A 17464-nucleotide genomic window follows, 5' to 3' on the forward strand; every position below is an offset into this window, starting at 1 on the left:
AACTCCTTTTTAAGACAGCTATAAAAAAAGAAAGAAACTGCACTTCCAAATGCTTCTCCTGTCAGAGGAGAAAAACAGCAACATCTTGGATGGATTTGAAACAGGATTCTTTGATTTAGCTCTCCATTTGGAGCGTTTGAAGAGTTCAGACTCTCGGGCTCAGCATAGTGGTATGCGATCGAGTTAACCCTCTCAATGTTGGAGCCACTGTCTTTATTGCAGGCAATGTTGCCTTGAACCCTTTTGTCCCGAGACTACCAGATTCAGTTCCACCCATTAATATTGCAATTAAGGGCTTTTCTTTTTGCCTGCGATGTCTGGAAATGGCAGGCATCCACTTTAAAGCACCCTTAAATATCGCTATTGCTCCCGCTGGTTCTTAACTTGACATAATTAGGACTTACGAAGTTATCGTGATCGGGTGCCTGCCTAGAACAAAGCCTCAGCTATACTCAAATTGCTAGCGCTGCTGCCCCATGCAGCACCCTGATTTTAGCCACTTCTTTCCTGTCTTAAGATCTCTTTACTGCCCCTTGACAAACATACTATTCAGTCAAAAAAAATCAGTTTATGATTATATTCATCTATTTTGAGTTTGGATCTGATTTTAATATCTGGTGAGACAGAGCACTGTGTAGACAGACAGGTCACATATGATTTTAATACTTTGATAGATGGATGAACACATAGATTGATAGATAGATGAAAAGATGGATGCATACACTCAGACTGATGCATTACCATTTTTAGTGCATGCATCTCTCACACGTTCCTGCACTCCTAAGTTCTGTCCACAAAGTCAATTCTAGTATAGCATGCATTAAATATTTCACTAAAATAAATAAATACATGTATTCATGACTAATAGGGACATTTCTCCTGAATGTTAGTCAGTAGTTTATGCAAACCTCTTCTTTATGCAGCAAAATGAAAAGACACATTTACAAAGAGTCTGGGGGAAACTACAGGTGTTTGTCTGCCCTCAGGCGCATATACCCAATTCTTCTTTCTCCTCTTAAAAAAGCACCCAGTCAGTGCTGATGAGAAATCAAGTTTTAGTGGATTCTTTTCTTTTTTTTTTTGAGATTCTGCTCAACAAAAGATGAAAAGTAGCATATCAGGCATCGTCCTGGGACTTGATAAGTTAGGAGGTTTTTGCTGGATAAATTTGCATTCTCCACTCTGATTACTGTTTTGTTTTCCATTGATCCTTCTGTGTTAATAAAACCTAGTCTGGAGTGAACAAAAGCTTGCTTCTTGTTCTAGTAAGAAATGTGCTGAGTGCATACTATATCATTAACATGAAAGTTTTTTAAAATAATACTGCTTTCTAGACAGACTCTATTAATTGCATCAAGCTTTTTACAGCAGGGTGGTCTAATCTATCTCTTCTTATTGGCTGACTCCAGTTATAAATCCAACACAAAATGAATACGGTGACATAATTGAAGGAGGAAAAAGTATTCTCTTCAAACCAATTATTTACTTTGTGGTACCGCTTTTATCTTTACTGTTACCTTAACCTTTACCAAGAAAACACCAGACTAGTTAAACGACACAGTAAGTAGAATTTCAGTAGCCAAGTAAATTGATATTAACCTTACAAGATGACTGTGTGATTTTCAGAACGTTCTAATGACTAATACAGCTGATTCCTTGAATTAATAGGAGCTTGTTCCACTCTTCTGAGCTATGGCCCCATGCCTTCCTCTATTTTAGACCTTAAACTTCACAGCCATGTCCATTAATCACTGCTGTCCATGCCCACTTGCTGTTTTTATATACGCAACTAAGTATGGTAATTGCTTTCCACCTCCTTCCATCAGCCTACATGTGGGAAGGAAGCAGTTTCACTGGTCAGCTGAATATGTGTATTGGACAGATTTAATTATCTTTAAAGAGGCATATAAAACCCTGACTCATGGGCCCAGGTCCAAAGATTTTGGATCAGGTGTATATCTGAATGCAAGCATAAGAGATAAATTATTTTCTGTGCCATTACAATCCACTTTGTCTTACGCCAATTATAATCCCATTTCTGGGGCTTTTGCACTGTAGGATCTTCAGGGCAGAGACTTTTTCCTTTTGAGTTGACACAGTAAAGGGCCATGCATTTTTGCACTGAGATTTTCAAAGCTCATTTCTCTTTAACTTTAATGGGAAATGGGCATCCAAATCTCTTAGGTAGCCTTGACAATTTAAGCCTTAATGTACAATATTAATAAATCAGTATCATAAAAAGAGCCTTATGAAGATGTATTGTGAAAAAATAGCCCCACAAAATGCATTGCAGTGTATGTGTGCATGCATACAGGCATATACTTTCCTTCACATAATTATGTCTCTCAACAATCATTTACATGTCTCTGTTATGCAAAAAAACTCTGTGTTTTACAGTTACGCTGAGCAGTTGCAATTCATTGAAATGAAATAAAAAATATTCTCAAAAAAAGCACCCTAATCTGGCAAGTGGTAAAGCAAAATGAATGCTTTGCCCATTTATATTTTAGATCCAAGCTACACAACCCTGTGAATTTCATGACTCTATTCCAACTTCTAATTAAATAGACACTAAAAACATTTAACAGGAGAACGCAATTCAACAGACAGAAGCCTCTGAGGCAGTAAATAAATAAATAAATAAACTGAGAGAGAGATTGTTCCAGCGGTAGATTTTTTTTAATCACATGGAGAAACATAGGCCTTTACTTACAAATTTCTCATCCTGAGGTGCCCTGAACACAAAGCATCAGACAAAGACAGAGGAGACCATGACCAGTGGATGCCAAAATGCACTTCCCAGCATCGTTTACTGTGAGAGAAACTTGTATCAGCAGCATGTTTTCTAAATATCACAAACAGCTCTGGAAAAGTCAGGATGACTTTCCCTGTGCGTGATTGAATGCTACTCGGCATTCCAGATGATCGCTCTTATCTAGGTTGGAGATGTCCAAATGCACTTTTCACATGTGTGTACCCCAAATCCCACTGGCAGACATAAGTTTAGATTCTCCAGCACAAAACTGCTGCGATCCTTGAGGGCAAGATTTGCGAGCGCCTAGCAGAGATTTGGGAGTATCTTTAACTTCAAGCCTTCAGAGTCACAGCCTGCTTGATAACTGCATGGAAAAACTCCAGGTCCTGAATTAAATGAATGCTGAAAAACAGGAGAGGTAAGAAATGATGAAGGAGGAAGAGGCAGGAACAGTTGACGGGGTTTGTTCAAAGAAGGAAGCAGTTCCTCAGAAGCAAGAACAGGGCTGACAGAATAAAAGGCTAATCAAGTCAGAGAGACTAAAAGCTGTAGCAAGTGACCGTTGTAAATGTCTATATTAAAAAAGAGGGCACAATGCAGAGATCGTCACTAGATTATTAGTCAACACAAAGAACTCACTTTTCTTTCATTTCAACAACACATTTCAGAGGCTAGAAAGGTCCCATAACCCTTGCCACAGGGTTTAAACCATGCGCAGGCATATATACAGTGAATACTGCAGAAGTTAAGGAAGGGTTAAGTAGACATAATCTCCTTTTTCAAGGGAAGAAAATGTTTCTTTCAAGCAGAACTTGACCAAGTACTGTCATAAACATGTAGCATGTACTTTGATATAACCTGTTCTCTAAGTGCTGCAGACTGCAGCAGTAATTACAGGAAGCCATGATAACAGGTCTCTCTCTCCACAGAGCTGGCATCGCTCTCCCAGCAAACAGGCAATTCTGAAAACTCGCAGCACACAACTCCAAAGTGAGAACTCAAAGTACACAAAGTACAAAAGCCTCGCCTTCCCACGTTCTTTAATAAGTTATTCCTTCCTTCCTTTTCTATTTTTAGTTGTACTTGCTTCCCTCCCCACTAGCTGCTGGCATCAGAAGCAACAGGGAACCAGGGCATCCAGTTCACTGTTACAACTACCTGCTTACCAAAGGCATCTGCGTGCATACTGCACCAGTGAAGAGAGAGAACAGGAAAACTTGAGAACAATTCCAATTGAGTTTACTGGTTATGGGAAGGAGGAAAGGGTGGAGGAAGGGGAGCTGCCTGACTTTCTGATCCAGCCCTCACCAGTCGGAAAAGCCCATCAGTCGAAACAACCCGTCTCAGGCCAGTTGGTCACTTTGCTGAGGTCGATGAAGCAGAGCCAGATTAAAACAGCATCCCCCCGACATCTCATGCGGCAACTTGGATGGGAAGTCTGACCAAATCCCCTGGAAGTGCTCACTGCACTGCACCATGCGGTGCACTGCTGCAAGCCCAGTGCCTGCACCCTGTCTGAGCCTCTCCCAGGTGGCACAGAAGCCTTCCTCACACACCCTGAGCTTCACCCAGGGTTGAAACAGGACCCTGCAGCATGCTCTCAGCCTCCTCCAAAGAATATTCTGTCATTCAAGACCAAGACGCAAATTTAAATTTCTTGCAAAACTTTTTGTCTCGCTTCAGTACCACAATGAGAGACGTGCAGGGACATTCTCACGAGAGACTGCATACTGCAGCCAGGCGGTACCACTGCTTGTGGACAGAATAAGCTGGGAACAGTGAAGTTTTGCCAGCTTCCGAGGAACGTGAGAAGACATTTTCCAAAGGCTTTACCCATGACAGTTGTTACTGTCTTTCTAAATACTCTGGCCCTCCCGCATCATTCTGGGAACTCCCTATTAGAACTTCACACAGGTTAGCATGAATGAAGGCTGAGAGGTTTGGCCCACCACAGTGAGACTCCATAGATGGTTGCAGATTTTGCCACAGCTGTGTTTTCTTTTAAGCCTTCCCAATTTTCACCTCTCCAGTCCACAGTTCATCATGGACTCAATCTTGCAATGGAGCCATGCTCAGAAATACCCACTGATTTCAAAGAGATTGCTGTGTCTGAAATGATGGGTTCTGGCAACAATATGTCCATGTGCTCTTTGGCTACCTCAGTGCATCCTCATTTCCACATCACTCTCCTCTCCTCATAGTGACAAAAGTCAGGCATACAAAAGGAATAAAGAAAAAGAAAAGCTAACAGAGGAGAGGTGAGCAATGCATGGCAAGTTATCAAGGAGCATTTTCTCAAAGTAATGGCATGGAGCACATACATCCTGCGTGCACATAGACACACAGGAGAGCCTTTAATATGAATGATTTGGGGGAAGGAAAAAAAAAGGAGGGGAACAAAAGACCTCAGACGTTAAATCTTATCCAATTAAGCTTAAAATAAACAGATCAGAGAGATGAAATCTTGATACCAGGATGTTACATTCTGTGAGAAGTCTCAGACATTTGTTCACAACGTGGAACAAATGGCCTGGCAGTGGCCACTGGTGACAGCTGAAGGTGGGCAAAAAGGCAGGGAGGGATAGGGAAATGGAGGGAATTGTACACCTTTCCCCACTCCCCATTCTGTGGGGAGTGGAGGGGGAAGGAGGAAGGGGAGGGAGGCAGCTAAGGGCATTTTCTCTGCCTTTCCCACACGACCCAGTGAAGGCAGCTCTCCCACAGCAAAGTTGACATCACTTGGCATCACTACTGACCTTCAGATAGCAACAAAAAAAACGTTTCTATTACCTGACAACTGACAATGACATCCAAATGTGCCTGACGTCTCAGTCTGAATCTCAGTCTGAGTCCCGCCAACTGAGACTGCACGTGTACCACAGCAGGGCAGGCTAAGGCAGGGCGGGAGGGAGGCCAGTGCGCGGAGAGGTGACGTGATCACGGATGTGTGAGGGTGGGAGGAGGCAGCTATGGGAGCCCCCGGCAGGTTTGCAGGCCTGGACGGCCCTGGAGAAAAAACAATAGAAAAAACTGTCAGTCGGATCTAAGTTTGAAGGGACAGAGGAGGCAACATCAGGGGAAACAGATGAGGCAGGGGCTGGCTGCCTAACGCTCGACATGCTTGGTCTAAATGTCTCTCTGGGTCCAGCTGAGGCTGCTGGGCTCATACTGGGCAGGGAAAGAGCAAGAAGAGACCTATGTGACCTGCAAACCTGGGCTGGGGCCCTACTCGGGGTCATGAAGAGGGGCGAAGCAGGGTGGGACAGCCGGCACTGGCATGGAGCAGAGCCAGAGGTGGCAGACACTGCCACTGGCAGTTGCTCAGGGACTGAATCAAAAGGGGGATTATTGTTTTACGGCTGTGTTAATGCATTGAGCTGACACAAAACTGGGCAAGCTTTCTGCCGAGCCACTGCTGAAGCAGCCTCCACACACCAGCCCGGACAAAGTGCTGTGACTTAGAGCTCAAATGGCTTCAGAGAGGTGCCAGGAGCCGAGCTCCCAGAAGGAAGCACTGGCAGCTGCTGTGCTGCCTTCCTGCTTGAGCTGTGGCCAGTTGTGCATTTTGCATGCCCCGATTATGCAGGCTGCTTCCCTATTGAGCCTGTGAAGAAGGGAGCAACCTTTTTCCCGGTACCTAAAAGATGATACTGTAACCTCCAACCATACTATTTATTTTTAACCCCTCTAGGAATCGCCTGCCATTTAAAAGCTGTATTTAAGAGTTTTCTCCTGCTCCACTGGAAATGCTTGCTTCTCCTGGCACTGGTCCAAACTGAGCTCCACAGCTTGCAAAAACTAAGATACAAGTCTTAAATATCGATGTACACCTGCACAAATACAGATAAACAGAAACATACACACATACACAGAATCAGGCAGGAGCCGCATTTTTGGCGGGCACAAAGTAGCAGAGTTTAAAGAGAAGTTGAGTGAATGGCACCACTTTACATCCACTGAAATCTCACCTCCTTCATTTAAAACTATGTCTGCCACTTAAGTATTAAATAAAGGGTAGCTACTAATCAAAGGTAGTTTCTAAATGAAGATCTGTGGCGGAGTGGTCACCACTAAAAAAATAGCATTTGCAGATTAGAAACCCCAGTTTCCCCCGTATTTAGATCAGGAAAGATGCATTTTAATTGTGGAGCAACTTCTGGCAAATGCTTTTTAGTTTTAACACTGGCAACTCTCTCTGTGCATGTGTGTGTGCATTGCAGATACATGCAAACATCGTAGCAGGAAGGAGGAACATTTACCCCTGCTCCCTTTGACCCTGCAAAAAGCAACGTTCTAAGGAAGACTCTCCACTTGCAGAGTCCCAATTCAGAAATTTGGCCTGCATGTTGATCTGACAGCTACACATGTGAGGCAAACGGGGATATTTCATTCTTGGAACTGCATCCAGTGCTCCATTCTGCAAGAACTGTATTTGATTTCGTCCTTTATCTTAAATGGCTAAGAGACCACCAGTGCAAAACATTTGTGTGAAGCTTTTGCCAAAACCACAAGTGAAGAGTCTAAATTCCCTGTGTAAATACTTGAGCTTCAAGCATCAAGGATAAAATTTGTGCTCTTTTGTGAGGACTAGTTTTAAATAGAAGCCATCTCTGTGGCTTATGGGACGAGGAAGGATTTCATATTTTAGAGGCTCAGTTGCTTCGCTGTTGTAACTGTTTGATCTCCCTGGAAGTACTACAAAAGCAGGCAATGATAACTAGTACCCAGATCATACCTACCTCTCATTTTGGGCAGAACTGTGTGCCAGGCATGTGGAAACTGATGTCACAGGTGGATTTCTATGTGTATATGAATGACTACTGCTGCTGCAACATATACGAATAACAAGTTTGCTTTTTTCATGGAACAAGCAAAAATAACAAAGATGCCCTCCAATGATTTAACAATTGTATCTTACAGTCCTAATAGTATGAAAATAACTAGGCTAGCATACGCTATGTTAATCTGTCTAGGTACTCGGCCTTGCTGGGAAAGCCGTGAGCTTGAAATCGGGATTTAGAGTGGGGCCATAAGGCAGCTATATCTCAGGTTACACGGAGACATGTCTGTGGCCCCACGACTAAGGTCACAGGCCCTGCAGTCACTCAGCCCTCTGCACATCAAGGTGCCACACTAAAGGTTTTGAAGGAGCTCATCACACAGAGGAACTATATGAAGCCCACCGAATGTACCGTCAACTGCAACTGCATAGGGTTTTAATGTGGAGGTGCATGGGTCAAGCATGCAACACCACCCTGAGAGCAATAGCCTCTCCTCTAGTCCTGATGGGTTCCACCTTTCCATTGGCAACAAATTTGACACAATCTGCACAGCGCTAAGGCTTCTGAGAAGATGCTAAGAGCTCGCCAAAAGGGTACAGGGAGGTCTTCCCTGATCTTATCTAATACCTCTCCTCTAGTATGGAAAGTAAATTAAGGTTTCAAATACAAGGTTTCTAACCATCTGGGCAAAGGGATCCTGTAAGAGCCTTCCAACAGAGGTACTGGGGGCAAATCAGCAATCTGTTTCAATGAGGTGCCTAACAAACTTCCAGGAAAGACTACATGAACCAGTTGCTAGTGGATGGATAGAACTGAACGTATCACTCAGGAGGTCTTTTTCTATCCTTTGATGTGCATATGATGAAATATAAAATAGCTAACCTAATGCCAGAAAGGAAAGAGCTGGTAAGGGAAAAGGAGAATGGATAAAGGGAGACTCTGGTATATGCTCAGGGAGTTCCATCACCACTCCTGAATCCAGCACTAAGAGACAAAGATTGTGGGAACAGAAGAGCAGGAGGTTGAATCTTCTTCTACAAGCAACATAAAACCAAGTGATGATTCCTTCTCTTTGCTACCACTTTAGGGTTTGTTCCTATGTCACAAATAACAAGACAGTCCTATAGAATCAGATCAAGTGGCAAAAGAAGAGGGAAATCATACCCACTGGTCTCAAGCAAAGGTGTGATAAAAAGGCATGCTCCACCATTAGATATGTGGAAGAATAACAGAAACACTCAGCTTGTGTTTACTAAGAATGTGTTCACATTTTACCTCTCCAGCTCCTCTTCTGCAGGGTTTTTCCCCATACAGGCTCTATTTAAGGCTGAAAATGAAGATGGAGGCTCTACTGTTCTTCAACTTAACCACTACAGATGATGAACAAAGAAAAAATGAACAAACAGATAAAAAGATAAACAGATAATAGGTAGATAGATAAGCAATATCCTAAGGTGGTGCTGAGAATTTTCTGCTCAACCCACACAGCACCAGGCTAGGGACGATAGCCAGTCTCTGGAATCATGAGGTTGATCAACCACACCATGTTGCACACAGGTTTCAAGAAGAAAACATTCCTGTGAGCCCCCAACTCCCACAAAGGCTACGGTCACAAGTGGCATGAAGGGAAAACAGACCACAAGAACTGCATTGCAACATCCAATCTGGCTGGAGCGAGCAGGCACACATGCAGCTCCATGTGGCTTGGACATAGCTGACACGATATATGAGGTTCGATTTTCCTCTTGGGTCAGCACTGGGAAATCACTCACCAGCACTGCAGATCTCACTTATATATTCTGCTTTCATTCTGCATAGATGTGAAGGGGAATTTTGCATGTAGCATGAGTGTGAAACATGCAGAGGGATCGTTGTCGTTTAAATAAGAGATCTGCATTGCTGATGATAAAGGAGGATTTCATCCTTAAGACTTTAAATAGGCTCAACATATACACAGTGCCTGTACATGGCAGTAGCTCCCAGGTTATGCTGACTCCCAGACACTGCTAAGAGTAATTTTTTTGCTCTTTGCTATTTTTAAACTTGCAAAGAAGAAAATAAGGTAAATTGGATGCAACCCCGGAAGATGGAAATGAGCAGAAGAGCCTAGATGAACATGACAAAAGCCACAATCAAGGCATAAATTGCATCCTTTTGTTGCCCCTCTCCCTGAGCCTAGGCATGACTGGCCATATGATATGGTATATGTAAAGCACCATTCTCCTCTAGCACACCTGCAGAAAAGTCCCCGAACAAAGCACAAAAATGGAGCTGCAAACAGCATTCATAATGTCCCACCTCAGTGTGGTTTAGACCAGGGAACCCAATATTAATTTAAGAGATCGTCCTTTACATCTCATATTGTGTGTAAACGCAGCCACGTGTAGCTGTGTAGCTGGTGCATTCCTGGGGATTCTGTGTGCTTGCCCAGGTGTATAACTGTGCACAGGCAGATGTGTAAGACACTTAACAGGGCACAAACTAAGTTTTTCTCTGTGTGTTCCTCTGCCTGTCTGGCAAAGAAAAATCAATCAATAGCTGGTTAGAGACCAAAGCTCAGCTCCATTATTAAAAAAATCTCGTTCAATAAAAAGAAAAACATCTGTTCAAACAGTGCACCATTACAAATTCAGAGTGTAGGCTGCAGCCTCGTCACTGCCCTGTGCTCATCATGTTCAGGGAGAGTACTGCAGATGTTTTGAGATGGGTTTTACATGTACCATTGCAGCAGCTTTGAACGGAAGTATACAAAAGTGAAAGACATATCTATTCACTAATCTTTACAGCAGATTTTTTTTCCGAGCTTTTCCTAAAACAAGTTGTCTCATCTGTATCACACCCCCTCATACTGACTGTTCCCATCTGACATTATTATCTTTGCACCATGTCTTCCCGTACAGACACCAAACGTGATGAAGCAAACATGCAGATACACAGGTGTGTACACATACACACACACAGAGAGAGTACAGAGACACAGATCTACAAACATTTCCAACAGCAACTAGCAGAGCAATGCCTGCACCCTCTGCAAGTGGTGGACACTTGCAGCATCCCCCACAAAAGGGAGAAGGACTGTGCAGTATATGCAGACACACCGTTATACGCAATCACGCATGGAGTCCGGCACCCAGCCAGACACACCTGCACACCAGCCTCTTCCCATCGCACACACAGTGGTTTTGGAGCAGTTCCCCTGCACTGACTCAGGATGCTAAGACTAAAACTTTGCTGGAGCTGGAAATGGAAAGATCATACTGGGGAAAGAAGAAGGAGGGCAAGGAAGGGAGGGATTTCTTGTCAGATTTTGCTCAGGATTTTTTTTTTTTTTTGCCAGACAAGGACTCCCTTTGAATTGTTACATTTCCTTCTCTCCAGAATTCTGAATGATAATGCCTAAATGAGTCACAGATCAAGAACAGCAATGTGGCGAGCAAGAAGGAGAAAGAATATGAGTGAGGGGCACTGGCACAGAAATTTGACAGTACCCCAACTCCCCCCCTTCCTCCCCCCATGCCAAGACATTAATTCTCACAAGTCGGAGAAAATTACTATGCATGAATGCAAAAAGCATGATCAGGAGTAATTAACATGGCTTCATATGCAAATTTTATTAATGCAGAAGTACAAAGTCATTATGCAAATGAAACTTACGTCAACTCTCTTGACAAATATTCATCTCTAAAGCTCAAGTTTCTCCCTTCCAATTTTTTTTAATTTTTTGGTGTAAAACCAAAAAAAAAAAAGTGAGGAGGACCATTTGACAAGTTTGCAAAGTTGTTTTTCAACCGGAGAAATTTATTCTTGCATTGTTGATATATTTTTTTGTTGTTGTTGTTGGCAGGTACACGACAGCTCATGGAGGAGAGCGGGAGGATGGGGGACGCAGGCTACCAGCAGCAGGCAGCCAATCAAAACGCCAGCGGCTGTAATGAGCGCGATTGATGACTGTTTGGCTTTACTGCAGGGTAATGAACTAGAATCCAGTCTGAGGAGGAAAAAAATATGAATATTCATGAAGCTGTGCTCCTGCCTTTGATGATTAAAGAAATTTTTAATATTCAAATAAGCGCTTGCCAAGTGATTAACAAAGAACAAGCACGCAGGAATATGGAAATGGAGCTGTGGAAGATTTGGGAGTCACAGTCTGTGCAGAAAAGACAGCACAAAATTTCATAAACAAGATAGGCAGATAACCCAATTCAAATCTGAGTAAATAAAGGGGGGAAAAATCCCCTTCTTTTTCATCAGTTTAAATATTTTATCAGTCACTTTGTTTTAGAGTGGGGAGGAGAATAAAAGCAACTGGTGCAATAAGAAGAGGGGAATAATCCAAACCCTGGGAAACCCAACCCAGCAATTACAAAGTAAGAATCCTAGGTGAGAAACTGATAGGCAAATGATGGCTAAGTCTACTGTCTGCTGTGGGCTACTGCTTTTCAAAAGCAAGTGTGTGTCTGATGCTGAGAGCCTACCGGCTACTGAGAACTGCCAGCTTGTTGTATACAACAGGCATGAGTCAAAAGTATCCCAAAATAACTGTGATCAGTCCCTGCCATCAAATCCCTTTCCTCGGCTAGAGGGTAAACCATGGAGCTTGATCACTGTCTTGGGGAGGAGGGAGGGAGCGCAACAGAAAAAGAAAATATTACTGCCAGGAAATAAAAGGAAAAAAAAAAAGTTCAAAAGGAGGGTGCAAGGAGGTCTCTGCTGCCCACCCTGGTAATCAGGTGGTAAGAAATGTGGGTTTCGTGTTTGAGCCAGAAAGGTCCTCCACTCATCACAGGTTTCCAAACAAGGATACAAAAATCCAGCCACATTACAAAATGTCTAGTAAGTTCAGGCTCTCACAGTTTAATAGCTTCACTAAGGATTCATGCTGAAGCACATAACAATATTAGCTGCTAAAATGACTTTACTGTTAAAATACATCTAATTAGCAGCCAGTGACATCCGTTTTTTCCTTCTCATTTTTTGGAAAAACAGTTAACTTCAGGGCTACCTCATAGAAGGATGAAATGTGGTTGAGCTCTTTCTGCTACTCAAAAGCCAGAGTAAGAACGTTTTCAAACTCTCAGGGCACTGGAAAACCGACTCACCTTCTTTGTTATTAGATCCTGGGGTTTCACAGGCCTGTTCGGCTTCTCTGCAGATCTTTAAAACCTCTGGTTAATTATTTCCTATTTTAAAATCTAGAGAAAGCATTGTCTAGGTACCATTTAATAATTAGCTGGTGTCTTCACATGTAACATTTCAACTCTGCTTAAAAAAACCTAATAACAGCAGGAGGACAATGGTACAAAATGCACAAAATGGCCCTGACCGGAACCTTCAGAGCTGCGGTGAAAACACATCATGGAGCTAATAGGATTTTTACCCCCATATCTGCTCCATTTTTGGAGACAGAAAAAATCCCACTATTGATGTACCACAGGAGAGAAAAGGGGTGAAAAAAAGGAGAAAGGAAGGGAAGGAAGACAGAACTAAAAAGAAATGCATAAACATTAGTAAAGATAAGGTTAAACACTATGCAGGGGTATTGCTGGGAGTATTTCCTCTGAATAATGCCAAGACCTTTTGAAGATGCTTGTTGTCTCTAGGTGTGCGTGGGTGGGTGAAGTGCAATATTACATAACACGCACAGGGCAGTGGCTGTGCACAACCGTTCTTAATGCAATGTTTGACTGCGAAACTCAGCTTTCCATTTCCTGGGTTGTTTGTAGCTCCTATCAGACCCTTGAAAACCATAAATGTCTTTGTCTATGAGATCCCTTGGTTTTATTTTAATCAATACATTTTCTTTTTTTCATGACAGAGAAGCAACTACCAGTTCATACAGTTGGCTGTTTTGAAGCCCTCCTTAAATGGCAGTTGAGTTCTACCATATAAATGTGAATACTTAATATTTAAGCCACATTTTCTTACTTTCTAAACAACATTTATGTATTTCTGGAGAATAATGACACTTCAGCAGGGCAGGTGAACACACATTTCAGTATATGGAGTCAACAGGAAAAGGTATTAAGAGTCAACATTGTAAAAAACAGCCCCTAAATTTAAGTGGCTTGAATTGAGTGTGCAGCTGTGGTTGCCTGTCAGTAGTTAGATGCTGTAATAATAATAATAATAATAATAATAACAACAACAATAATAACAATAATAATAATATGTCTTTCATTTCTCTAGTGCCTTCCATGCAAAGATCTGGAAGCACTTTACAAAGATAAATAAACTGAGCTTGGAACACCCCTTGTGGCTAATAAATATCCCAATATATATAAATACCCTGTTTTAAGCATGCAAGTCTTCTCACTGCATAAAAATCCACATGTCGGGTTGTCCACATATTTGCACATGACTTTTTGGAGGTTCAGACAGCGAGAGCAGGCTACAGAGGTTTTTACTTTCCTAAGAGACTATATGGATTCCCAGAAGTGGTCCACGCCGTGCCTGCAAGACTGCTTATGCAGTGCCAAAACCTGACTTTTAGGAAACAGGGGTGTGGGTTGTCGCTGGACTCATTCTGGGGCCAGGGTGGGAAGCCCACAGGGGGTGTCCAGGTGCCACGTGCAGCACCAGCAGCAATTCCTACAAGCCGCTTCCCCATGAGCGGCTCCTGCAGAATCACCCATCCACCCTCCCACCTAAACCTGCTCCTTGCCCCGTCTGTGCTTTGAACACAAGGCTAAGGGAAAAATTGAAACATTTTGGCTCACCCTGATTAAATACCTCATCTTCATTCTCATCTCAAGAGGATGGTGTTGTAGACGGGGCTCTGGGCTGTGAAGGAAGCCAGGATGTGCTCCCCGGGGCATGAGCCATCCAGGCTAAAAAGCACATCCCATCCCAGAACCCAGCTTTCCCCTTCCCACTCACTGCCTGTCTGGTCTGTTCAGCTCCAAAGCATTTCCAAGCAGAGCCTGGCTCTCACTCCAGGGATGCAGAGTGCCAAATGCAATGGTATCCTGATCTAAGCTGCAATGTCCACAAGCTGCTGCAATAAACTAACAAATAACAATAATCTCCCTGACTTGCAGAGTTAGTTTTCCAAAAGGCATAAAGGGTTGACAATGAACAGTTCATCAGTTTTCCCAAGTTTGTTCCCCAACTCTTGTAATTAAGTCCCGGGGAGTTTCAATGGTTGCAAAAATCCTTCTGGCGATTAAAATTTTTAGTCCTGATTATACCATGAATATTTTTACATAAGAACAAATATTCCTGATGTAATTGAAACATGTAACCACCACAACAGACAACTGCTGCAATTTAAAAGGCCCTGGAATTAATAAAGGAACTCGGTGGATGGAAAGAGCTGTTTACAAAGGGCAAAATAATATATACAGGCAGCTAGAGAGAGAAACCCCGCTACAAGTAATCAGTGGGTTTGACCATAAGAGCATGGTCAAGAGCCTCAAATGAAGGAAGTGAAGTGGCCAGGGAAGAGCCCTTGATGGGCAGGAGCCAGACTTCTCTTCCTTGGCCATTTGGGACAGCCCTGCTCACATCATCTGACGCTGCACTGGACACATATCCTCAGGTAGAATACAGCCTCTGGAAAACACAACAGCAGGATTTGCTTCTCAAGTAAGTATCTCTTCCTTGTTCTAAAGTTTGTCTTCTACTAGTATTTTTTACTTTTTTCCCTGTCCAACACTAAAATAAAAAAACAGTGGTGGAATTAGACAGGGTGAGGCTTCAGCAACTCTTCAGCTGTTTGGTAGCAAAAACAGTTCCTGGAAGGGAATAGAACTTGGGAAAAGAGAGGCAGATGAACTCATCCTGCCTCTCTGTGCCTCAGTCTCCCCATGTGTGAAAATCATCTAATGACTTCCACCTGATTTTGTTAAATGTCCTGGAAACTAAAAAGACTCTGTAATAGCAATATATTAAGCAGCAGCACTGTTAACTGTTTCACTGCTGGAAATACGGAGGAGGACCATGAGGCAGTGCTGATGTCCCTGCAAAGCACAGATGGACAATTTATAGTCAGAATTAGCACTGGGAGAGAATCACAACTCTGGTCTTTTGGCTCACCCCTTGCCAAAAGCAATGGAAGTGTAGGCACTTTATAAGAGCTGAATTTCCATGTGAAAAAATAGTCTACCTGACTAGTGCAAATGCACATATTACACTTCAAGTAATGTCACAGCAGTTGCGGGTTCTCATTAACATGCACGTTTATCATTTTCCCTTGTGCACAAAGCACATTCACATTCAGCAAAGCACTTCACTAGCACCGAGCAAATTTAAACATGCAAAGCAGGGCAAGAGATCGTAGCGAGGGACAAAGCATCAGAGATTTATAAAATGAGGATTCCCTCTGTGTTTTGGATCTCTTAGGGGAAAACCAATCCAGCTGCGTGTGTACAAGTGGGCCCAAGCCTGATAATTGAATCTGTCAAATTAAATGAGCAGAGCCATCAACTTAAGATGGTAAAACAACTCACCAAAATGAGAGGAAGCTGGAGGATCTAACTAAAGCTTCAGTAATCACTTTACTGGACACAGCACAACTGAGCAAATAACGCTCTCTGAATGGAAAAGAGACTAGAAAAGTAACTAGCTTTTAAATAATGAAAGAAAGCAGAACAATAAACTAGTATCCAGAAATCTAGTTAGGCATATATTGTAAGTTAAAAAAGGGAAACAATAAACCAACATCTCATTTGTACCTGGAAGCATGTTGCAAACCTGTGCCCAATCCTGCTGCTAAATAGCACAATGAAAAGTTTCACCCAAAGACTTGGATCCAAGCAGAATTTGGCCTGTTACAAATGCTAATTAGACAGGATAACGAACTCTACACCAGAAGAGGTAAAACACAAGTACGGTATAAAAACAATCCTTTACTCCTTTCAGTATGACACAAAACTAAAAGAAAATCCAACTACAAGAAACAAGAATCATTCTGCATGCATTTTTTCTGAGGTATATTTTTTCTGGACCAGATACTACTCCCATAACTCACAGTTGATCCATTTATTGGTACAGAATAGCATCTTTCACCATAAGATAAAAGTATAAGACACAAAAAGGCTTTTTATTATTAGATCTGCTTGAAACAGAGGCTGAAGTTAATAACCTAGGAAAGTGTATTTGAAAAATAAATAAACAGATGTGAACAAAACAGATATTGTACAAACCAACGTGAAACTAAAGAATTCCTTCAAACATCCATGGCCAGGATGAGGAAGTGATATTAAATTCACACCTATCACCCCAGTAAAATAAAGGCTAGTGAGTTTTTGTTTTGTTTCTGATGAAAATGTCGATATACTCAAATGGCAGCTTATTGCCATACATCACAGTCTAACCAAATCTTTCTATAACCTCTTGCATTACAAGCAAAATCTCTAAAATGTCACCAACTAAAAAAATTGAACTAGCCTGTAATTAGTTTCACGAAAGTAGTCCTTTTAACCTTAATTTTCTAGATGTAGGTAGCATTTTCAAAGTAAGTGTTACAAACCTTTCTTAAGGACAAGCAGAATCAAATTGAAAAATCATAAGCAGCGATCTAGTAGTTCTTACCCTAAGCAACCCTTTTATTTCCCTATAATGAGTTCAAATCCAGTTTTCAGTCTCCTAATAGGTGATCAGAGAAAATATACATGCACACCTAAAGTGCTACAACAAACCTTATTTTTTAAATAACAGTTCAATCACTAATATAATAAAGACTGTTATAACACATTAGCACTGGCATCATTATTCCCTATGATTCAATATTCTAATGACTGGCTGTAACAAGAGTTTTATGTTCTGCCGAGGTTTATACTACTATTTAATGTAATTAAGCGAACTGGCAGCCAGCACCTCTATGGAAATATCATTTCTATCACAAGGGTATTCCCATCAGAAATTCAGAGGAATCATAATGTGCAAACTTTGATTCTGTTTATTTTTTCCCCTGTTCTGAAACTGGTCT

General features: G+C 42.1%; 1 protein-coding gene across 7 annotated transcripts in view; it reads right to left on the reverse strand.

Moving 5' to 3' along the window:
* The window catches only part of BCL11B (BCL11 transcription factor B), a 90582-nt gene that overhangs the window by 42924 nt on the left and 30194 nt on the right, over positions 1-17464 (reverse strand). For 4 of the 7 annotated variants that reach the window (XM_069858781.1, XM_069858780.1, XM_069858782.1 and 1 more), the window contains exon 3: positions 5546-5761. The exons of 2 other annotated variants lie outside the window; for them this stretch is intronic. In XM_069858781.1, the coding sequence (XP_069714882.1) occupies positions 5546-5761 (216 nt within the window). Of the gene's footprint in view, positions 1-5545; positions 5762-10680; positions 10718-17464 lie in introns of those variants that run through there. One more of the 7 variants, XM_069858786.1, reaches the window with a different exon arrangement.

This window comes from Phaenicophaeus curvirostris, chromosome 5 (genome assembly GCF_032191515.1).
Source record: "Phaenicophaeus curvirostris isolate KB17595 chromosome 5, BPBGC_Pcur_1.0, whole genome shotgun sequence".
NCBI lineage: Eukaryota > Metazoa > Chordata > Aves > Cuculiformes > Cuculidae > Phaenicophaeus > Phaenicophaeus curvirostris.